The sequence below is a fragment of the Sapajus apella genome, unplaced genomic scaffold (assembly GCF_009761245.1).
Source record: "Sapajus apella isolate SASKATOON/1434 unplaced genomic scaffold, GSC_monkey_1.0 scaffold41, whole genome shotgun sequence".
NCBI classification, from domain to species: Eukaryota; Metazoa; Chordata; class Mammalia; order Primates; family Cebidae; genus Sapajus; species Sapajus apella.
This window is the reverse complement of record NW_022436981.1, coordinates 2149202-2171876: the sequence shown is the minus strand read 5'-3', so window position 1 is coordinate 2171876 and position 22675 is coordinate 2149202. Positions and strand designations below refer to the sequence as shown.

General features: G+C 47.5%; 1 protein-coding gene and 1 pseudogene across 6 annotated transcripts in view; both read left to right on the top strand.

The window, feature by feature from the left end:
- MRPL14 (mitochondrial ribosomal protein L14) overlaps positions 1-9939 on the top strand; it is a 15292-nt gene extending 5353 nt beyond the window's left edge. For 4 of the 6 annotated variants that reach the window (XM_032299541.1, XM_032299540.1, XM_032299543.1 and 1 more), the window contains exons 2-3: positions 6988-7076; positions 9426-9939. In XM_032299541.1, coding sequence (XP_032155432.1) covers positions 7006-7076; positions 9426-9792 — 438 coding nt within the window. In that variant the 5' untranslated portion in view covers positions 6988-7005 and the 3' untranslated portion in view covers positions 9793-9939. Of the gene's footprint in view, positions 1-3442; positions 3652-6987; positions 7077-9355 lie in introns of those variants that run through there. The other 2 variants (XM_032299542.1, XM_032299544.1) reach the window with 2 other exon arrangements.
- Positions 3659-4712, top strand: LOC116565753 (annotated as a pseudogene).
- Positions 9940-22675: the final 12736 nt, after the last annotated feature.

The following is a 22675-nucleotide window of genomic DNA, read 5'->3' as shown; positions in this document are numbered from 1 at the left end:
CCCCCCCCCCCCCCCCCCCCCCCCCCAACTTCCTGAAAGGAAAGTTGGATAGCAAAAACAGTAATAGATCTGTAAGTAGCAATTGAAAGTACTTATTGGTCCAGAATAATTGGGGAGAAACCTGAGATGGGAGGGGTTGTGTCTGCATGACAGGACAGAGGGTCCCAAGAATTCCTTTTTGTTTTTGATTTATCAGAGCTACCAGGCCTTTGCTTTTTCTACACTGATTAAGAAGGACATTTATACTCACACACTGGCAGAGTTTGTCCTTTTTGTGTCTGGGCTTTCCATTTGATTTCCTCAGTGTCTCTTTTCCCTTCCGTTGCATACTAGCAGAACCTCCTTTAAATGCTCATTTGTGATTGCGCTTTTGTTTTCTCCTTTTTCTGTAGAGTCCATTCCCCTTGAAAGGTCTTTAAAAGGTAACCTGCCAGGCACCTAAAGATTGAAATTATTTAGGTAGAAACAATGTATGATTATATATAGATCTGTGATACTAAATATATTTTGCTGATCCTCAAAACTTAAAGTAATGGTACATTCCAGCTTTCCACAAAGCGTCAGAGGTACAGGCTCTTTGTGTCCGCCCTTCCAACTCAGAGTAGCTAAAAATGAGCTCTCAGTGCCTATGAGGCTTTCCCAAGTCACTGGGAGCCTGGGTAAAGGGCACAAGAAAAACCACCAACCCACTGACATGGAGCCTCTCTGGCGCTGGAGGTTGAGTTATCCCTCCCTCCCTTCTTTTCTTTTTTTTTTTCTTTTCTTTTCTTTTTTGGTCATCTAGGCTGGAGGGCAGTGGCGTGATCTCGGCTTACTGCACCCTCCTCCTCCTGGGTTCAAGCAATTCTGCCTCAGCTGGGGACTGGCTGTAGCTGGGGCTACAGGCGCACGCCACCATGCCCCACGAATTTTTTTGTATTTTTGGTAGAGACAAGGTTTCACTTTGTTGGCCAGTCTGGTCTCAAACCCCTGACTTCAGGTGATCTGCCCGCCTCAGCCTCCCAAAGTGCTGGAGTTGAAGGCGTGAGCAACTGTGCCCAGCCATAAATCAGTTCTGTCCACTTAACTGAGAGTCACTCAGCTGTAGTTGTGCTAGGTACCGTTCTGGGCACTGAGTGTCTGGCACTGAGCAGAGCAAGGGTGGGTCCCTGCTCTCCCAGAGCTTACATTCCAATGCGATCTGTAGGGCGATGCCAACTCCCTGGTATTCCTCTGAAATCCAGTCTTCCCTTGCCCCTGCAACTGAAGGGAGATCTTAAAGCAAGATAGAAAATGAGCATGGCTTGGATTGTATTAATTTCTTTTTCCTTTTCCTTCCACCCACCTTCTCTTCCTCCTTGCTTCCCCCTCCCCGACCACCCTGGGCTCTTTTTAAGGAGAGGTTGTGGTTCAGTAATTCATACTCTGAAACTGGAGGGTAATACTTAGTGCTGACCAGGAAGTGGCATGAAAAGCCATCCCTGGCACCAAAGTTTTCCAAATATTTGGTCTCCTCTAAGTGAGAGTGTTGTAGAGAAGGAACTGTCATTGAAGCCAGTGTTTTTACACAAGACTCAGAATGACATTGCTTGTAAAACAAAGCATTGTATATAGACTAGGTCTGAAGTGATTCAGAGTCTGTGTCCACAGGGTGGATTTATGCTAGGAAATAATATCGGGGTCCATCAAAGTTGCTTTGAAGTAAATTGCTGCCTCCATTACTCTTCCGTGATCCGAAGCAGTTATTTCATTGGTGGAATGTGGCATTTTCCATAGTGGGCAGTGTATGTAGGCACCAGGCCCAAGAGATGAGTCCAGGGGGCCTGGAAACAAAGCACGGGCTAATCTTCCGTGATTAGCACCATCATTCTCTTACAGCATGTTTGCGTGAGATGTCCTGATTCCTAAAATACAGATAACAGCTCTACCGTGTCTGGATTTCCCTCTGTTAGAGCCATGGGCAAAGTGGGGGATCTGTCTTTCTCCTGGCTACTTCATTTATTTTATTCAACAAGTATTTATTGCACTCCTACTGTTTATCAGGACTGTCTGGGGTCTTTTGCTAGGAAGAGGAGGATACCACAGGTTTTTTTTGTGTGTGGGGGGGAATAAGGGACATATATACAATAAGTGAATGTGTTCGATTCTTTTGTGCTTTCAAGTTCATAGGAATGCTAACTGCTGTCCATTTGATGTCTGAGTCCTTTGGGTTTGGGTCTAGAGGTCGGTATCAGATCCACGGAAGAGCTAGTGAAAAGTTATTGAATTGGGCCTTTTCTTAGGAAAATAGAAGCGCTCCCTAGAGACATGAATATATCACGCTTTTGTTTGACAGTAATACAGGTAATCCTTACCATCAAAGTCTGTGTGGCTCCTGAATTCCTGTAGCATGTTCAGGTGCCATGTTGTCAGGATCTCTGGTTTCTGAATTTTGGATAAGTGAGTAGGAAGAAATAGAATGTTAAAGGACATGAGCCTCATGTCAGTGTCCATGTTTGGATAGTCAGTATTGGCTCAGTGAGAGTTACACTGGCACAAGGATGTCCCCAATGTGCAGGAGGGGTAGCAATTGATGTTGCAGTTTGACACAAGACTTCGTAGGAGGAGACGCTTGTGGAGCTGGGTCACATTTGTCTAGGCAGAGATGAGTGTCAGTTGTGGAAATGGCTTGTGAACAAAGTGCAGAGAGGAGGCCTAAGTTTGTGTTTGTGCACTGACAGCCCTACAGAGTTTAGGGAGGTGCTTTCTGATGATACCCGAGTCAGGAAAGTTCTGGGAAGCTGTTAAGTGCTTCTGCAGTTCTTGGACGAATATCAGTGCTCTGGAGGAAGCAGTGTGGTGTTGAGATGCAGGGTGTTGCAATTCTCGGGAGAGGGAATGTGGGTGGTACTGGGTTAATCTTGAGGGTTCTGTTCAGGAAACTCTTCTCTCCCAGGGATCAAGACCAAGGGCGTGCCAGTGTCAGATGGGAACAGCTTGGCAGGGATTTGAGCTAACTGTAGCCTGGACCAGAAGGACTCTGCTTTTCAGAAGTTTTGTTGTTTGTTTACCGCCAATTTTTAGTTATTGCTCTGACTGTGGATCTCTTATTGCTTTCTATACTACAAATTGTCTTTGAAGCTTAAAGTGAATAATTTTCACCTGGTATGTGTCTACATTTCAGTTCATTCAGCAAGCACTGAATTGGCTGTGAGTAAAATGTGCATGTGACATCAGTATTTTTTTTTCAGATGGGGAGTCTCACTGCATTGCCCAGGCTAGAGTGCAGTGGCGCGATCTCGGCTCACTGCAACCTCCACCTCCTGGGTTCGAGCATTTCTCCTGCCTCAGCCTCCTGAGTAGCTGGGATTACAGTCACCCGCCACCACGCTTGGCTAATTTTTGTATTTTTAGTAGAGAAGGGATTTCACCATGTTGGCCAGGCTGGTCTCGAACTCCTGACCTCAAGGGATCCGCCTGCCTTGGCCTCCCAAAGTGCTGGGATTACAGGCATGAGCCACCGTACCTGGCTGATGTCAGTATTCTTGATGGAGCAAACATGATCTATTAGTTGTAAAATATTAATATTTAGATTAAAGTTGCCATGTTTACTCTGTTGAGTAAGAGCATGGGTTTAGGAAGCTGACAGCTGGGGTTCAAATTTCATCCTGGTCACTCCTAGTCTTGGGCAAGGCATGTGACCTTGGACAAGTTATTTAACCTCTTTGGGCCTTATTTCCTTGTGTATGACAATGAGACTAATAATAATGGTACCCACTTTGTAGAGTTTTTGTGAGGTTTAAATGAGATGGTAATGTAAAGCACTTAGCCTGGTGCCTGACACATTGTAACCATTTGATAAGTGTTCATAAAGAAATAACACAGAAGCAGTTTCCATCACAGCAGGTGGGAAATGGCCGAGTATCTGGCCTCCATCTTCAGCACCAAGAAAGACAAAGTCAACTGTTCATTTTATTTCAAAATTGGAACATGTCGTCGTGGAGACAGATGCTCTCAGTTGCACAATAAACCAGTGCTTAGCCAGACCATTGCCCTCTTGAACATTTACTGTAACTCAAAACTCTTCCTAGTTTGCTAACGGTTTGCGCTGTGCCGTGAGCCCTGTTGAGATGCAGGAACACTATGATGAATTTTTTGAGGTTTTTACAGAAATGGAGAAGTATGGGGAAGTTGAGGAGATGACCTCTGTGATAACCTGGGAGACCACCTGGTGGGGAACGTGTATATCAAGTTTCTCCTTGACGAAGATGCAGAAAAGGCTGTGATTGACTTGAATAACCATTGGTTTAAAGGACAGCCGATCTACACCGAGCTGTCACCGGTGATAGACTTCAGAGAAGCCCTCTTATGAGAGGGGAGAATGCACATGAGGCGGCTCCTGCAACTTCATTCATTTGAAGCCCATTTCCAGAGAGCTACAGTGGGAGCTGCATGGGCACTGTTTCAAGAAGCATAGATCAAGATCCCAATCCTGTGACCGTCATTTTCGGTATAGAGACCATGGTCATGGCAGTGGCGGTGGTGGAGGTGGCGGCGGAGGCAGATGGAGTGTGACAGGAGGCAGCCGAGAGATCATGAGAGATCTGGGCGATTCTGAGCCATGCCATTCTTACCTTATGTCTGCTAGAAAGTGTTGTGGTTTATTGACCAAACCAGTTCATAATGGGAATTTTTTTTAGAAAAACAAAAAAAGAAACCCGCAAAGATGGGTTTCTGAATAAAATTTGTAGTGATAATAGTAAAAAAATAGAAGAAAGAAAGAACACAGAAAGAGGCCAAATGACCTTTCAAGCTGCTTGACACCCAAAGCTCTCAGGTGAAATGAGCTTTGGTATAGCAGAGCACCCTTGGACTGAACCTGGATCCAGTCTGGTTCTGCTCTTGACTAATTGTGGGACTCTACACAAGTTAATCTGCCTGTATATCATTTTTCTAATCTTTAAAATGATACATGACATCGTGATGATGAAGATGATAATGATGATAGCTAATAGGTAATGAGTGCCAGGCACTGTGCTAAGTGCTTTGCATGGCTTATCTAATTGAATCCTCATAACTACCTTGGAGGTAGATTCTGTTAGTATCCCTGTGTTTCAGATGGGAAACCAAAGCTCAGCAGTTTAGTTACTTGTCCTGGGTCACCTCACCAGTAAAAGTAAAGATGGTCTCATCTGGCAGTCTGATTCTCTATGTGTCAGATGCTATGTCACAGTCTTGCATACATTAGCTGCCTTCTTTTGCATTTAATTTTCTAATCATAATTACATTTTGGTTAATGCTTCATGGGTTGTCTTAAGGAAAACATTTGGGAGTAAGTTTGGGATTTGAGGCTAAATTGTAGTTAATAAGCATTTAAAGGGCAGGCATGGTGGGTGGCTCACACCCATAATCCCAGCACTTTGAGGCTAAGGTGGGAGGATTACATGAACTCAGGAGTTCAAGACCAGCCTGGGCAACATAGTGAGACTGCCATCTCTACAAAAAAAAACAAAAAATTATCCTGGCATCATGGTGCTTGCCTGTGGTCCTGGCTATTCAGGAGGCTGAGGTGGGAGGATTACCTGAGCCTGGTGAGTTCTGGACTGCAGTGCACCACTGCACTTCAGCGTGGGTGACAGAGCAAGACTGCCTCAAGGAAAGCAAAAAAAAGTATTTATGGAGTGTCTAGGTATTCCTGGGGAAGAGTGGATTCCCCTGCCCCCACCCGAACATTCTTATTAAATAAAATCTTTTTTTTTTTTTTTTTTTTTTTTTGAGACGGAGTTTCGCTCTTGTTACCCAGGCTGGAGTGCAATGGTGCGATCTCGGCTCACTGCAACCTCCGCCTCCTGGGTTCAGGCAATTCTTCTGCCCCAGCCTCCTGAGTCGCTGGGATTACAGGCACGCACCACCATGCCCAGCTAATTTTTTTTGTATTTTTGGTAGAGACGGGGTTTCACCATGTTGACCAGGATGGTCTCGATCTCTTGACCTCGTGATCCACCCACCTCAGCCTCCCACAGTGCTGGGATTACAGGCTTGAGCCACCGCGCCCGGCCTTAAATAAAATCTTATCTGAGGTGGTTTGAACTTGTGCAAAGCAAAGCTGTGTGTAAATACTACAGTGTAGAGGCTTTTCTCAGCAGACCTCTTGAATGAGCACCTCTGCAGCCAAATATTTGGGTGGAAAAACGGGTGTGGTTTGCAGGTGGCCGCAGGCCTTTCTGAAACACACCCTTAAGTGATGTTCAAGTGTTTCAGGTCAGTGGCAGCTTCCATATTTGTTATTGCTGGGGAGCAACAGGGTTGAGATTCTGAAAACTGGAGCCACAAGTCTTGGGTTGGTGTTTGCTCTTTCAGCTCTTCAACTTGGTTTCCCAAAGCCCACTTTCAGCTGTAGTATGGTGTAGGTCATTGTTCCATGTTGCAGTGTTGTTTGGGAGACTGACCTAAATAGAGACTTTGGTCAGTGACTTGGCAAGAGCAGCCTTTGGCTCTGCTTTGCTGGCCTTGAGCTATACAGGTGTTCTGGCCTTCACATTTAGGGGAAAGGTGATATAATGACAGACAACTTGGGTGGCTGCTTAGATAATTTACTTTCTTTTAGGGAGTTAAAGTGTTGGTTTCAGAAGGCACATGAGTATCAACAAGGGCAATAGTGTGCAGTTTTTCCTCTATGGAGGACTCGAGAAGAAGTCCCTGGCTGGGTTTATAACAGAGGGTTCACGTTTTCCTCCTGCCTGTGGAAGTGATATAATAAGGAAGGCATTCTCTGTGCTGTTGGTTTTTTTTAATAGCAGAAGCTGTTGTGGGCCATTCTACCTCTCCAACCCCAGAGTTAGAACATGAATCAGCAAAATTGGAACTAGAGTTCTGTCTAATTATCTGTGTATCCTTTAACCACTAAGATTTATATTTTGTGACTAATGATCTTGTTCTGGAAGTGCCATCTCCCACACAAGTCCCCAAAGAAAACTGGCTCTAAGGGCTCTTAGAAATCAATTTTTCCCCCTTCTGTTTTCTCTGCAGGATTTATCTTGGGATCCCATGGCTTTCTTTACTGGGCTCTGGGGCCCCTTCACCTTTGTAAGCAGAGCACTGATCCATCGCTGTTTCAGGTAACTTCCCATTAAGTTCTTAAAACTGTGTCTTTGTGTAAGCCTCCTATCAGTGCTGGGTATTATGGTGACTAGAAGAGGAGTGAAAACCCAGGGAGACAGGCATGGGGTTGGGGAAAAGCTAAAGGGATCAGGCTGAGCTGGCCTGGTTGGTCAGGTCACAGGATGGGGGGATAGGTAAGGAGGTGATGTTGCTATGTTAGAAGTGTGACAGGGAATGTCATATGGTGGAAGCTTTTACTCTTCAGTCCTTGCAAGACTCTTATAGTGAATCTCACATCTCTCAATCCTATCATTCCCCTAGAGCATTAAAATCCTCGCTTTTAAAAATGGAATTTTTTTTTTTTTTTGAAACCGAGTTTCGCTCTCTTTGCCCAGGGTGGAGTGCGATGGTGCAATCTCAGCTCATCACTACCTCTGCCCCCCGGGTACAAGCGATTCTCCTGCCTCAGCCTTCCAAGTAGCTGGGATTACAGGCATGTGCCACCACGCCCAGCTAATTTTGTATTTTTAGTAGATACGGGGTTTCTCCATATTGGTCAGGCCGGTCTCGAACTCCTGACCTCAGGCGATCCACCCCGTCGGCCTCCCAAAGTGCCAGGATTACAAGTGTGAGCCACTGTACCTGCCAAAAATGGAATTTTTTAAATTACAAAAACAATACATGCTTATTATTACGAAGAACTTGAGCATGATAGAAGTGTGACACCCTCCCCTCCTTTTAGATGCCACACCAGGAGAGCACCGGAGGCACGCCCATTGGCAGACATGCTTCTCGGTCTGGTCAACTCCTCATTGCACAGGTGTTTCCTGAGCACTGAGCCTGAGGTTGGCTATACAGAGTTGAGTGAGAATTGCTTCCTGTCCTGAAAGAATGCTCACTGTCAGCCACAGAAGCCAACTTGAAAATAAGCAACTCTAAGAAAATGTGATAGAATATTATAACAGAGGATCATACAGTGCTTTGGAAGGCCTCATATACAAGCTGCTAGTGGAGGAAGAGGAGGAGAAAGAGTGGAAGCAGTCTTCTCAGAAGGGAGTTGGGGGCAGATCCTGTCTAGGCTTCCAGGGAGAATTGGGAGGCAGGGTGTGCTTGGGGAACTCCAGTAGTTCCTGGTTGCTCCTGTACAGAGTGGTAAGATATGTGGCCTTAGAAGGTAGGTAAATTGGGACAAGGTTGTGGACAGTGTAGACGGTGGGGAACCATTGAACAATTCTGAGCAGGAGTGGCATCACTTTCATATTCTAAAGAGAGCTTTTCAGTAAAGTACTAGGAACCACCTAGGACACTAATGCCACAGTCTTGGTGTAGGGGAGTGAGGAAGGAAGTTGTTGGTGGGATTGAAGAGGAAGGACATAGGTGCTTAGGAGGTGATATCAACAGGACTTGGTGGCCAGCTGATGTTGGTGGAGAGAGATTATGCCTTGGGTTTCTGGTGTTGCTGGAGAACCCATTATCTAGATAAGAAGTGTAGCAGCAGGAGGAAGTTTGCAAGGGGAGGCAGTGAGCTCAGTTTGGGACCTACTGAGTTTGTAGTAACTGTGGAGCATGTTGTAGGGAGCTGAGGAGAGTGGAAATATATAGGATTAGAATATAGAAGAGAGGTGGGGCTAGAGATGGAATTTACTAGTTGGCAGCAATGCTGATGGTAAGCTTGCACAGAGTAGACATTAAAAAAAACAAGAGAAGAGGTCCTAGGATTACCCTGTGGAAACACCAGCATCAGGTGCTAGCATCAGGAAAATAGGAATCCCACTGTAATCAGTTTGCCCACTAATACCTTGTCTGCCTTTAATGAGTACTCTCTAATTTTTTTTTTTTCTAATGAGAAAAAATGTATTAAAAGATTATTACCTTGACTTATTTCCAGTTTCTGCTGTGTTGTGTCAGGGAATTCCCTTAGCAAACTTACCCATATCTTCTAGTTCTCAGCAACATGTAAATAAGAAAATTAGGGAATGGGTGTATTCTGGGGAAGCAGGTTTTTCAGGATAGGCAGTAGGTGAGGCATAGCCCCTTAGGGATTCCTTTAAGTCCCCAGAGTCCCTTTGGAAATCAAAGGCTTTAAGTTATGGCTGTTATGAAGTTAATTGTCACAGAAAAATTGAGTTCTCTTTAAAACCCATCCAAATTGAGATCTTGACATAACAGCAAAAGCTCTCGATTGTGAGGAAACTGTGTGGGTACAGATAAGTCTTCACAAAGTCCTGACTTTCTGTTGCTGCTCCTGTACAGCACTCTGCTCTGTGTGTGTTGCTGACATGTACTTTCTCCCTAGCCTTGCCCTCAGAGGCTTGTGCACCCTGACCAGGAGAGATACAGACTGCAGACTTTTTTTCTCCCACCAGCACCACTGGGAGCCTGAGTGCGATTCAGAAGATGACGCGGGTACGAGTGGTGGACAACAGTGCCCTGGGGAACAGCCCATACCATCGGGCTCCTCGCTGCATCCACGTCTATAACAAGAATGGGGTGGGCAAGGTGGGCGACCAGATACTCCTGGCCATCAGGGGACAGAAGAAAAAGGCGCTCATTGTGGGGCATCGCATGCCTGGCCCCCGAATGACCCCCAGGTTCGACTCCAACAACGTGGTACTCATTGAGGACAACGGGAACCCTGTGGGGACCCGAATTAAGACACCTATCCCCACCAGCCTCCGCAAGCGGGAAGGCGAGTATTCCAAGGTGCTGGCCATTGCTCAGAACTTCGTGTGAGTTGAGCCCAGGCCTCTGGTTGCAGGAGGGTTTGTGAATGGTGCAGTTCCAAGAACCACACTTTTGCTAAGGGAGCTTGGGAGCCACATGGCTGCTCCCTTCACACTGGGTAATAGTGTCCTATGAGAGAATAAATATATTAATTTATGTTCTTCCAGAGCTTTCTGGGATGTAGTGGGAAAGTAAATGACACTGGAGTAGTTCCAAGGTGGCTTACCCAAATCTGGCCACACAGGGTGGCATTCTTTACACGGAGCAGCCGTGGTGCCAGGGTCTAAGCCCTTGCTTTTCTGATTTAAACCCTATGAGTTCATCCAGAACTGACAGGTCCTGGAAAACCAAGGAACACACCATGTACCAATTTATAAATGTACCGTGGGGTCTGCCACTTTCTAACCAAAAGATACTTGTGTTTATTTTTCTCATCCAAAATCTCCTTTTCCTGTATTAGTGGGCTTGAGACTTTAAATGGTTATAAAGATTACTGAGTTAGCATGGAATAAGAGCAAAGAAGCTGATTTAATCTAGTGAACATTTTCTTCAGGCCACAGTAAAGCCCAGACAGTAATCCTTCCTTTATTCTGATCATCTGCCAGAACACTCCACTGTGCCCAGTAGCAGAGCATCCTTCCTGGACTGCTGGAGATATGAACATGTTCTTACATTTTGCGGATGACATAATCTTGGGTCTGTGCGGGTGATTCAGTGACAGTTATCTTCCATTCATCTGTAGGTTTGCTTGCAAAGATTTAGAGACTCTCTTAGTTCCTTTGCTGGAATCTCAACTTATTTATAAATTTTTAAAAATTCATTTAGAATACCTTAGGTAGTTAACTCATTAAATGAATAACTAATCTCAATGGCTTCTAAGAGTCAGAGTAGGATAATAATTAGGAACATAGGCCAGACTGTATGGGTTTGAATCCTGACTCTACCACTTAATGACTGGGCAAATTATTTTACTTTTCTTTAGCTCAGTTTCCTTATCTGTAAAAGGGGGATGTAGTAATGGTACCTACTTGATAGAATTGATGTGAAGATTAAATGAGTTTGTAAGTGCTTAGAACAATACCTGGCAATAATAAGCACTCAGGCTAGGGATGGTGGTCCAGGCCTGTAGTCTCAACTGCTCAGGAGGCTGAGGTAGGAGGAGCCCAAGAGGTGAGTCCAGCCTGAGCAACATGGCAAGACCTGTCTCTTAAAAAACAAACAAACAGGCCGGGCGCGGTGGCTCACACCTATAATCCCAGCACTTTGGGAGGCTGAGACGGGTGGATCATGAGGCCAAGAGATCAAGACCATCCTGGTCAACATGGTGAAACCCCGTCTCTACTAAAAATACAAAAATTAGCTGGGCATGGTGGTGCATGCCTGTAGTCCCAGCTACTCGGGAGGCTGAGGCAGGAGAACTGCTTGAACCCAGGAGGCGGAGGTTGCGGTGAGCCAAGATCGCGCCATTGCACTCCAGCCTGGGTAACAAAAAGCGAAACTCCATCTCAAAAACAAACAAACAAACAAAACAACCAAACTTTTAGGTAGGTACTTTTAGGAATAGGAAGTAGCTATTTACTGTTGTCACGAGTCTGCATGGGTCAGCACTGAGAAAACAAAGGTAAGTAAAAAGAGTAAAAGCAGGTGTGGTCCCTGCTTTCCTGGAGTTTATATAGTCTCGGGAAACCAACGTGGATCAATAATTCCTCAAACAAGTGCAAAGTCCCAAGTGTAGCAAGGGTCTGTGATAAAGGAGCTAGAGTTTCAGTGGGATCGGGGGCAGCTTCCCTGAGGAAGGATTGCATCAGCTGCATTCTGAATAGGTACAGTGATAGAAGTCAACAGTGGTTACCTGGGGAGTAGGGAAGGTGTAGACTGGAAAGGGGAAAGAGGGAAACTTCTGGGTCTTACGAATGTCCTAAATCTAGATCTGTGTGCGAGTTCCATGAGGATAGACATCCGTAAACAATTACGGAGCTGTATACTTTAGTGCACTTTATATCACAGTGAAATAAATGAATAGGCATTAGTTAGGTAAGAGAAGAGTAGGAAATGTTGCTGGTAGAGGGAAGGGCATGTACATAAACCCTGTGACAGGAGGGAATGGGATAAATGCCGGGTCTAGAAGAAAAAGCCAGTGTGGCTGGAACAGGGAGAGCAAGAGGGAACATGGTGGGGGTTGAAGTCAAAAGAGGAGTGGGGCCTCATGAGTCCTCGGGAGACTTTCCTTTTACTGAGGTCATTGGGATGCTGTTGGAGAGTAATTTAGCAAGTGGGACAAGACATGGTTAGATCTGCTCTGGAGAGAGATCTTGGGGAGGCCAGAATGGAAGAGTGTGCTTTGCAATAGACTGTGGGAGATGATAATATGGACCAGGTTGTGGTGGAGGGCAGTGGGCATCTTTAGGAGGTGGAGTTGACTTGGGGAATACTAATGGAGGTGGGTTAGTAATGGGGAATACTAATGGGGAAAGGCCAGGGATGGTTTTTCTGAGGTTTCTGGCTTCTGTGCCTGGATAGTTGGTTGTGTTGAACCTGGAGCTAGGTTGGAGGATTGGGGAGGAATAGCGGGTGTGGGCAAGCTGAATGGAGGTGCCTTTGAGACATCGAAGAGATGTCAGGTAGGTAGCTGGATATAAATAATCTCTTAAATTGGAATAACACTGAAGACACTGAGTTTCAGAGGTAATTCAGAGGTAAGAGGTGATTTTTCAGGGTTCTCCAACTAGTAAGTGGTAAAGCTGGTCTCGGAGCTGGATCCTGTGACTTCCAACCCAGGGTCTTCCCACATCATTGGGTCTTCCTTTTGTAGTTGATGAGTCCACTTCATCTTGACTTGATTCTTACTAGCTGTGATCCTAGAGGCTGATGTTCTGATTTTCCTGAGTTCTGTGGGCGTACCTTAGAGCCCCATTGCCCACCGAGCCTTGACTGCAATGAGGCAGAGGCTCTTAGTTTTACATCTTCCATTGGAGGAGCACATTGCTCCTCACTAAGCCTGATTCAAGGTACTCTGGGTATTTTAGGAGCTAATATCCTCTCCATCTGGCCCTCTGGAAGGGCTGACATGCTGTGCCGCAGCGGTTGGATGTGGCCAGTGAGGAAGAATCATCGAAACCAGGGCCTGCTTTGCCAGTGGTGAGTGTTTCTCTCCAGCGGCAGCAGCTGGTACTCAGTAGGTTCTTAACGTCCCTGCTTTCTGTGCAACTTCCTAAAGGCTGTGGGAGGAAGAGAACCCTGGCCTGAAACAAAGGGAAGGTGGAATTGTTCTCAGCCTGGCACCACTTGCTTAAGGGCTGGACCTTTGCTCTCACTGGCGCAGCTTTACCCAAGCTGCCCTCTGGCTTCTCAGGTCCCTTGCTTTCTGGGGTCAGCCTCACTTCTTCCTCTGCCCTTAGCAGGAAGTGTCTTCCGTTCATGTGCTTGCAGGGTGCTGCCACCCCTCACCCGCCTCCCTGCTGTTTAGGTTCATCAGAGTCATTCAGATGACTCTCCTCTGTCCTCGCTGTCCCCTCCTCTGGTCTTCATAGACTTAAACCCTCTTCCCAAGGTGTTCTGTGCTGACCGCTGGAAGGCTGTGGTTTCAACAAAGCCGGTGGCCAGGGCCTGTGACGCAGGCCCTCATAGCACAGCCCAGAATAGCCTCGGCTTTGTTGCTTTTCCAGCTGCCCTATCACTTTGCAGGCTGGGATCTAATTTGCTGTCCACCCTCTCAACCCTAGTCTCTCAGCCAGTGCTCATGAAATATTTATAATCACAGATTATGTTTCCCTATGAGTATAAACTTGCTGTTGTTTTTTTTCCCCCCCTTGTGTGCCCTTAAGAATCTGCCCCTGACAGGTCAAAGGGCCTTATTCTCTGGTTTCATGGACTTCATCACACTTTCTTTGGTGAAGGGGCTGGCTCCACTTACGGTCTGACTCCCTCTGCTAGACCACTGCTGAAGAAATGTGAGAAAAGGGCTCTAGATTAGCTCTTGTAGTCAGAGACCTGGGTTCCAGATGGAACCCTGCTGCTAATTAGGAGCTTACTGCTGGAGGGCTTGGTGCTCAGGACCTCTGGCCAGTGGGTGTGACTCCTAAGGGCCAGCCATGTTGAGGGATGTGTGCCCTTGGCTGCTGATGGGGTGAGGGGGGACCTGGCCAAAGTGTGTGCAGAGAGGCCTTGCCACCATCAGCACTCCTGAAGCTAGTCACCTCTGGCAGAGATGTCCAGTCCACTTCCTGTGTGTCTTTGGGTATTAGCGCAGAAAGCAGGGAAATTAAGAGTCTTCAAAGTACCAGCTGCTGCAGCTGGGAAAAAGCGCCTACCACTGAGTTTCTCCCCTGAAACTCTCAAGCCCAGCTTTGCATTTATGAGGGCAGCGGCCGCTGAGGCAGAATTCACTGGAGGGGTGCTTCCTCCTGTGTTAGAGTGAGGAGAGGGGCCAGGACTGGGGTCTCCCTGGAGGTGAGGTCCTACTGTACAGGCGGGAGCCCAAGTCCATTCCACTCCAACCTCCCTGTGTGGAGCTGCCTTAGTGTCCTTGCTCAGGCCTCTCATTACCTTTCTTCGCCTCTTCTCATGGTCTTTAATTTTTTTTCTCAGTGGCTGAGAAATCTTGCTTTTGACAAAAATTGTGTAATACTGGAATCAAATCCTTAACCGAAATTTGAATCTGTACCAGTAGCTGTATTTCTTTTCTTCTAATTTTGTAATTCAAACTTAAAATTGTAGGACTTTTGTTTTATTCTTTCCCACCTGGAGGATGGTAATAGATCACAGTTCAGTTCTTCCCAGCATTTTGGACACCTTCTTGCTGAATTATTTTGCGAAGTATTAGTAATTTTCTGAATTATTTGGGCTTCCTGGGCTGAAAGTGGTGATGAGTTTGCCTTTCAACTTTCAGTATAAAGATGGTGATTCCCAACCAGATTTGGAAACAGTAATGATCTGTTGTCATTGCTTGGTATTATGGCAGGCTGTTTCATAAGACACACCACAGGCATTTTTTAAATGAAAATTAAACTTTATTTTGGGAATTTCATAAGAGCTCTTGAATAATTGTGATACCTTTGGATATTACAAAACCTTGATTGGCAATTGATTTGAGGCCAAGTGTTTACATGCTCAATAAAGACAGCTCTTGGCCAATCTGGACTGATGACCCAGTGTGTGATCAGAGCTGCACTCCCTCCTCCCCACTGAGCTCCCTTTTGATTGGCACCAGTTCTCAGCTCCCTTTTGATTAGCACAGGAAGAGGAGAGAAAGAGAGATATGTGTGGTCTTTTCAAGGGATGTTACACCTGGCCTCCAGTGGATTTCCCAGACAGGGAGTAGGCTCTGTTGCACCATTCCCACAGGCTACCCAGTGCCCTTCCTGGCTGGCCATGGCTGATATCTGCAAAGAGGCAGGCACACATGGGTCAATTAGTGGGGCTTTCATTTGTCCATGTGTCTCACTGGCATCCTGTCAACCAACTGCATTAACTCATCAGTTTGCTGCCAGCTCTGGTAAAAGGTTTGCAGGTAAAGAAGGATGAAATCCTTGCTGAAATGAGCTTTCAAGGTTATCTTTGGATTTTGTTTCTCCAGGCTGGGTCTCAATAATTGAGGGCAAGGCTTTGTTGGAGGTAACTCACCTATGGCTTCAGAATACTTTATTTCAAAACAAAGCTGACATTCCCACCATTGTGGTTTGGACCATTCATGATGACCATATTGACATGGAGGGCTGCGGAACCACCCAAATTTTACATATGAGAGTAACACACTTGGGACAAGAACTAGAGTTTTCTAATGCCCAGTCCAGCTCTTTTCATTGCATCTGACAGCGTCACTGAGCACTCTCTTTTACCACTGAGTTTAAAAACCTGATGAACTTTCTGAAAGATAGTGGTGGTGGTGGTGTTGTTGTTGTTGTTGTTGTTGTTGTTGTTGAAGAGACAGTTTTACTCTGTCGCCCAGGCTGGAGTACAGCGGCGTGATCTTGGGTCATTGCAACCTCCACCTCCCAGATTCAAGCAGTTCTTGTGCCTCAGCCTCCCAGGTAGCTAGAACTACAGGCACTTACCACATAGTTGTGAGTACCTGTAGTTCTAGCTACTTGGGAGGCTGATTTTTGTATTATTAGTAGAGATGGGGTTTCACCATGTTGGCTAGGCTGGTCTTGAACTCCTGACCTCAAGTGATTCACCTGCCTTGGTCTCCTGAAGTGTTGGGATTAGAGGCGTGAGCCACTGCACCCAGCCTGAAAAATACTTTTGGATGGGGCTATACCTGTCCAGCCTGTAGGGGCAGGAAGCATCATTGCTTGTGAGGAGTTGGGAGAATCTCAGCTGCCCTGAGGAGCAGGACTTCCCAAGGCATGTGGATCAGGAGGTTGGAGTACGTGGTGCTCGTGGGTTGGAGGGAGGCAGGATGCCTGTGAGCTGTCATCTGAAAGCTCTCCGACCCCTGTATTCCTCACTGGATCTGAGAGCTTTAGAGCCCATCTCACTGCTTTTTCTTTCTTCTGAATAGGTGCTTCCTCACTGGGATCCACATGATTTCTGAACCCCACTGGCAGACCTCTACCTCTGTGCAGTACTTTTGCAGAGTGCCTTCACCTTTTAGTCCTTGAAAGTTTCTTCCAGCCTAGAACTTCTGTGATTCCAGGCCCTGGTGACAACTCTGAGTCGTAGGTAGGGCTGGTGTCGCTGTTTTAAAGATAGAAAACTGTAAGTAAGTGGTGGAGTTGGACCAGTGTTCTTCTTCTATGGGGCTCAGGCTGAGGTCTGTCGCTCCCAGCATAGCACTTCTTAAAGCACTGTGAAATTGGGCAAGCCTATGGGCTCAGGAGCAGTCTCTGTCTTGTTCATACTTGTCACTGATGCTTAGTAGTAGAGGCACAAAAATATGAGAACTGAAAAGTTAAAATTCGTATTCTCAATTTAGGAGTCTGTGTATAGACATCTAGTTTAGGGGTTGGTAAAAATTAAGACATTATGGAGTGTCTACAAGGACCCGTGGTGGACAGAGTTGCGTATCTCCACATAGATCCTTATCCCAGGGGCTTCACCCACACTAGCCAGATGCCCAGTGTTTCCTGTTTCCCCATTAAACTCCAGTTTATGACTCCAGTTTAAGACATCCTATGATGTCTATAACCCCACTAAGCTGGAGTGTGTTTACTTTTCGAGTTTAGGAGGGAAAAAAGCTGTACAAGAGATAAGGCAGTGGTTTTCAGCTGGGGACATTTGGCAATGTCTGGAGATAGTGTTGGTTGTCACAACTGGGGGCAGCATCTAGTGGGTAGAGGCCAAGGATGCTGCTGGCCATGCTACAATGTGCAGGACCACCCCCACAGCAAAGAACTCCTTGGCCCCAAGTGTTGACAGTCTTATGGGTGAGACTAGGTGAGACCTGTTGTGTGTAAGGAGGACAGAGAGCATCTGGGAGTCATCATGAGCCGATGGTTCATAAATAGTGGTGTAGAATTACAGGAATGAAGCCACATTGCAATCCATGGAAATGCGTACTTGATCACTGTTTATCTGCCCATTGCCATGATTTGGGCCCGAAAGCTGGAGCAGTTGATGGAAAATTTAGAAAGGCTGCAGCTTACTGAAGGGTTGAGGCCAGCAGTCAAGGCCATTGGAGGATTGGGACCATTTGGCTCACAGAGTGAGGTGGGGAGACCTGGTCCACATGATTGCATGTGCAGTGCTTTGGGTTGGGGACTGAGGCCAAAGCTTTAGCTCGGGCTCGGCCACTGGCTTGCATGTCAGGTCACTTTGGCTGGTCACTCTTCTCAGAGTTTTGGTTTCTGCCTCTGCCCTTACCTCTCAGGACTGTCCTGGCAGTGGCACTAGTAACCCTCCTGCCTTACAGATCTTACAACTTTGAGTCACTTTTGGGTTTTCCCTACTTTTCCCTTTTCATTTTTGTAGGGTTTTTTTTTTTTTTTTTTTTTTTTTTTTTTTTTTACGATGGAGTCTCGCTGTTATTGCTCAGGCTGGAGTGCAGTGGTGCAATCTCGGCTCACCAAAATCTCTGCCTTCCAGGTTCAAGTGATTCTCCTGCCTCAGCCTCCTGAGTAGCTGGGGTTACAGGTGTGTGCCACTATGTCCGGATACTTTTGTATTTTTAGTAGAGATGGGGTTTTTCCATGTTGGTCGGACTGGTCTTGAACTCCTGACCTCAGGTGATCCACCCACCTCGGCCTCCCAAAGTACTGGGATTATAGGCATGAGCCACTACGCTGGCTTCACTTTTGGTTTTTGAGAAGTTCTGTCCATTCTCCTGTAGCGGCAGTGGGGTTCCTTTTCTTTGTGGAACTTCACATGTCACCCTAGGGCTCTGACCTGGTCTTCGCATGCTGCCAACTTCCTGTGACAATCTAGCTGCCCACTGGAGGCAGCTTTTGGAGGTAGAAGCCACATCTCTTTCAGCTTGGGTCTGTAGCACATGGTAGTAGGAGCAGAGAAGAGAAACCAATTTATTGAGGCCTTGCCTTGTGCCAGTTTTGTGCTGGACACTTCACATATTCTCTTCCAAGTCTTCACAATGATGCTGTGTGATTATTATGTCTGATTTATGAGTGAGAAAACCCAGGCTGAGAAGAGTTAAGGGACTTGTGGTCAAGTGGCAGGCTGAGATTTGAAGTCAGGACCACCTAAACTCATCGCTTTTGCTCTTTGTGCTGCACTGACCTGTGGTGGAAATATTTCTTGGTAATGTGCCCTCCCTCAGCTATTAAGATAGTTTTCCGGAAGCATCCGTTGGATGACCACTGTGCATATTTGTAGTTGCTTCCAGTTGCCTTAGGTCAGCACCTTCCGGCCCAAGCTAAGGGCAGTGCTTCCTGCTGGAGGCTGGCTCCTGGCCTTGTTTAACACCACTGTTTCCTGTCACTCCATAGCTTGGTCATCTACTCTGGCCAAGGAAATGGGCCAGTCTTCATTCTCTGCACTTGGCCGACTGGGGGCTTCCTGGGTCTTGGCTCACCGTGGAGCTCTTAGCACCCATTTCCAGGTGGGTTCCTAATGTTGCTGTGGTTATCAAATGAAGAAAGAGTGTGGGTTCTTCCCCATGCCCGCAAAGGGCTACCACTCACATCCAAACCCAATTCCTCATCTGGAAAACCCAAGCCAAGGAAGTCCCTTGCAGCCTGGCAGAGGAGCTCTGCTCACTCTGTGCTCTCAATCTGGAGGCAGGGGTTTGTCCCAGTTGGAGACCTCGACTTTGCTCGTTGCTTCTCCAACCCTGTCAGTACTGTTGCTGCCTTTACACTGGCATAAGCCATGCTGACCCCACAGGTGAGCCTTGACACATCTTTGGCCTGAAATGTCCTTTTCTCCCTGGAGAGGTGGTTGGTCTTCCTGTGGAACCCTGCTCAGACATCTCATCAGTGAAGTTCTGTTCAATTGACATTGATTGAGCCTCAGGTTGGACATGTTAATCTATTCCTTGGGGTCCTTCTTACCCTTTTCCACCCTGCCCTATGTCCCAGGAGGCTGACCTGTATGGACTGCATCAGTGAGCTCCCATTCTCAAATCTGTCCTCCTGCAGGACTGACAACACTCCTCAGTCGCATGTCACAGCCCCCTCAGGCAGTGCTCAATACTCTTGGGGCCTATGCTTCAAGGCACTGCAGCACCCCCTGTACTGGTCCACACCTTTGTAAATAGTCCCTTTGTTAAGCTCTCCTCAAATTATCCCAATTCAAGTGGCCCCCTGTTGCCTGCTTGCACACTGACTGATGTAAACATTTACTGGGTATGCCCAGATGGGCAAAATATGGATCCTGCTCTGGAGAAGCTCTTGGAAGGCAGACAGACCTATGAGCAGTTTCTGCCTCCTGCAGCAGATGACAGGAGCCCGTGTGCTGTGGCAGCACTGACCCAGAGAGTCAGAAAGGCTCCCTGAGGAGATGCCCAGAGCCTGGAAGCTGGACAGAGCTAGTCCTGTGCCAGGCTCAAGTGGGAACACCCTTTCATCCCAGCCAAAACCAGAAGCGTGATGCTGGGTGGGATGTGCCCGCCGTTTAAGACCCTAGAGGGTTGCAGTGGGGCTCAGGTGGCTGATGGGCCAGGCCAGGGAAGGCTACATGGGTTGCACTAGGTGCTGGGACTTCAACCCTGTCACTGCCCTGCTTTAACTGGCCAGTGGCTCCCCATCCCAGATGGACATTGATTATGATCACCCAGCTACTGTGCAAAGAAACCCTCTAAAAGGTATAGTGTGAGGGGCCAGGAAGGGGGCAGGGAATTCAGTAAGTTCCAGAGATGGCCGGGTGTGGTGGCTCATGCCTGTAATCCCAGCACTTTGGGAGGCCAAGCCAGGGGGATCATCTGAGGTCAGGAGTTTGAGACTAGTCTGGTCAACACAGCAAAACCCTGTCTCTACTAAAAATACAAAAATTAGCCAGGTGTTGTGTGGCATGTGCCTGAAATCCCAGCTGTTTGGCAGGCTGAGGCAGGAGAATCACTTGAACTCGGCAGGTGGTGGTTGCAGTGAGCCAGTGTCGTGCCACTGCACTCCAGTCTGGATGATAGAGCAAAACTTCATCTGGAAAAAAGAAAAAAAAAAAGAGATGATACTATGGTAGGGCAAGGCAGGGATGGAGGCTAAGAGTTAAGAAAGATTTGAGGGAAAAGAGCTATTTAGTAGGTTGAGGTAGCTTGGCATGGAGAAAGGGCCATGCTGGGAAACAGGTCAGGGAGTTCAGAAATTCAAGTTAGCACAAGCAAATTGTCTTGGGATAGTGGGCTTTGTGTTCAGAGGAACTTCATAGTGAAGGAGAATGGGGTCAGTGGGGGAGGTCTGGGGTGAGCACAGGGCAAACTGTAGGTTGTCCCTGTGGAGGGGAGCTGGGCCAGCTCAGCTGCTGATTGGTGGAGGCCTGGGCTGAGGTAGGGAGGGGAGATACCTGCAGCAGCCATGCACAGCTGGGGGTCTGGTGAGACTGCCTGTGATCTGGGCCACAGATTCCTCTCCTGCTGGCCTTTGCCGCTCCTTATGTTGCCCTTGTGCTCAGGAGCTGCCTCTCCTCTAAGCCATGTCCAAGAAATTAAGTGTGTCTATGCCTCCCTTCACCTGGAGTCTTAAAGCTACTGGGCTATTCAATTGTTAAACTTCCTCTGAGGTGGAATAGGCAGGATCTGGTGAAAGTTTGGAGGTGGAAGGAGGTGAGGGTACCTTCTAGGGCTCTGGCTTGGTGGGGTGGATGGGGCTCTTTATGGAGTCTAGGATCTTGGAAGGGGAGAGAGGAGAAGAGAGGAAGTTCTTTTCTGCTTGTTTAGTTGCACGTGTTTTGTTGACAGTGGAATACACCAAACATAAGGTCAGGAATGAGAACAGAGGGAGAGAGACTTGAGAGGCTTTAGAAATACCGTGCTTCAAATCATGAGGTCACCCAAGGAGAGGCTGGGGAGAGAGGCGCAGTAAGCCAGGCTGGAGTACTGGGAAAGCTAGTGTTGAAGAGGCAGGTGGGCAGGAGGAAGCTGGGTGAAAGGTCAAGAAGACAGTCAAGGAGATGGGAGGAGGACCGGGGAGGTGGAGTCCTGGAAGCCAGGGAGATGATGTTCCAAGAGGAAGTGGTCAACCTTAGCACATGAAGTGAGGCCTGTGGAGTGATGAGTGGAGTGGCCACAGGCAGTCACTGGTGGAGCAGTGGGGTCAGGCAGCCTGTGGTGGGGTGAGAGGGGGAAGTGCAGGTGACTTCTGCAAGAAACTCGGCTGAGAAGGGAAGGAGAGAGATGGGCTGTAGCTGGAGGCTGACAAGGATTTTAGGATGGGAGATACCTGAGCAACTCTTCCTGTAGATGGGTGGTCCTCCCCTTGTTTTGAGGGGGTCTTTGGTAAGAAGATGTTGGCATAGTAAGTTACTAAGAGATATATTATCAGCAAGAGAGGACCCACTAGTATGGTCTGCGTGTTACCCTGAAGGCTGTCCGGTGATGCTCAGACCCGGGGAATTGGGACCAGGAGATGGAGAGCCTAGGCTCTGGATTGAGACCCCTGGGGGGGACCGAGTCTGGGGCTTATCTGACTTGGACTGTAGGGTGATTTGATGGGGAAAGTAAACAACTATTTGATGCCATCCCTGGACTGTATTTCTGACCAGCTACTAGACTATCTACTCTTCAGATACCATGGGTGCTGTCAAGGGCTTATAGCAGCAGTGATCACATTCACTAAACACTCCCTAGTCCAGTCCTCAGCATTTTATGTGCCCAGTATAATCATATCCTTCCTAGGGGCCTTGTGAGGTAGGTTCAGTCGGCATCACTGGATTTTGCCCTGTGCTACAGGCATGAGAACCAAAGCCCAGAGAGGTGGGGTAACTTGTCTAAGGTCCCAGGCCTGTGAAATGGTGGCGCTGAGCTGCCTAACCCCACTGCAGTGCCTTGCACCATGATTGATTGTTCATGGGTGGAAGTCGGGGTTGGGGGGCAGTGGTGACTGATGGAAGGAGACCCCAGTGGAGGAGGAAGCAGGAGAACCTGAGCAAGTGAAAGGGCACCTCATTCCCTTAGCCTGGTGGGGGGACTGGGTGCTCAGAGAGGCAAGCTTGTATGTTAGTTGGGAGAGGGAGGTTGTTTGTTGGGAATGAGGGGAAGGTTGGGAGGGGAAAGGTGGGGCCAGCTGCCAGAGGGAAGGTGAGGATGGAAAAAGGGTTATCAGTATACTGAGGGTGCTGAGCCCCATGATCTCCCCTGACAAAGGAGATCTGCCACCAGCAGGGCTTGGTGGCCAAGTGAAGGAGGAGAAACGAGATATTTTGTGTTTGAGTCTGCAGGGCAGGGTAGAGGATGTGGCCCCTCTCAAAGGGTTTGCTGCCCAGGACAGGGTCAACTCTGCTTTTCTCCAGGGTTTCTGGTCTTGAACATAGCTCTTCCTGGGTGCCCCATACAGGGCTGTGCTCA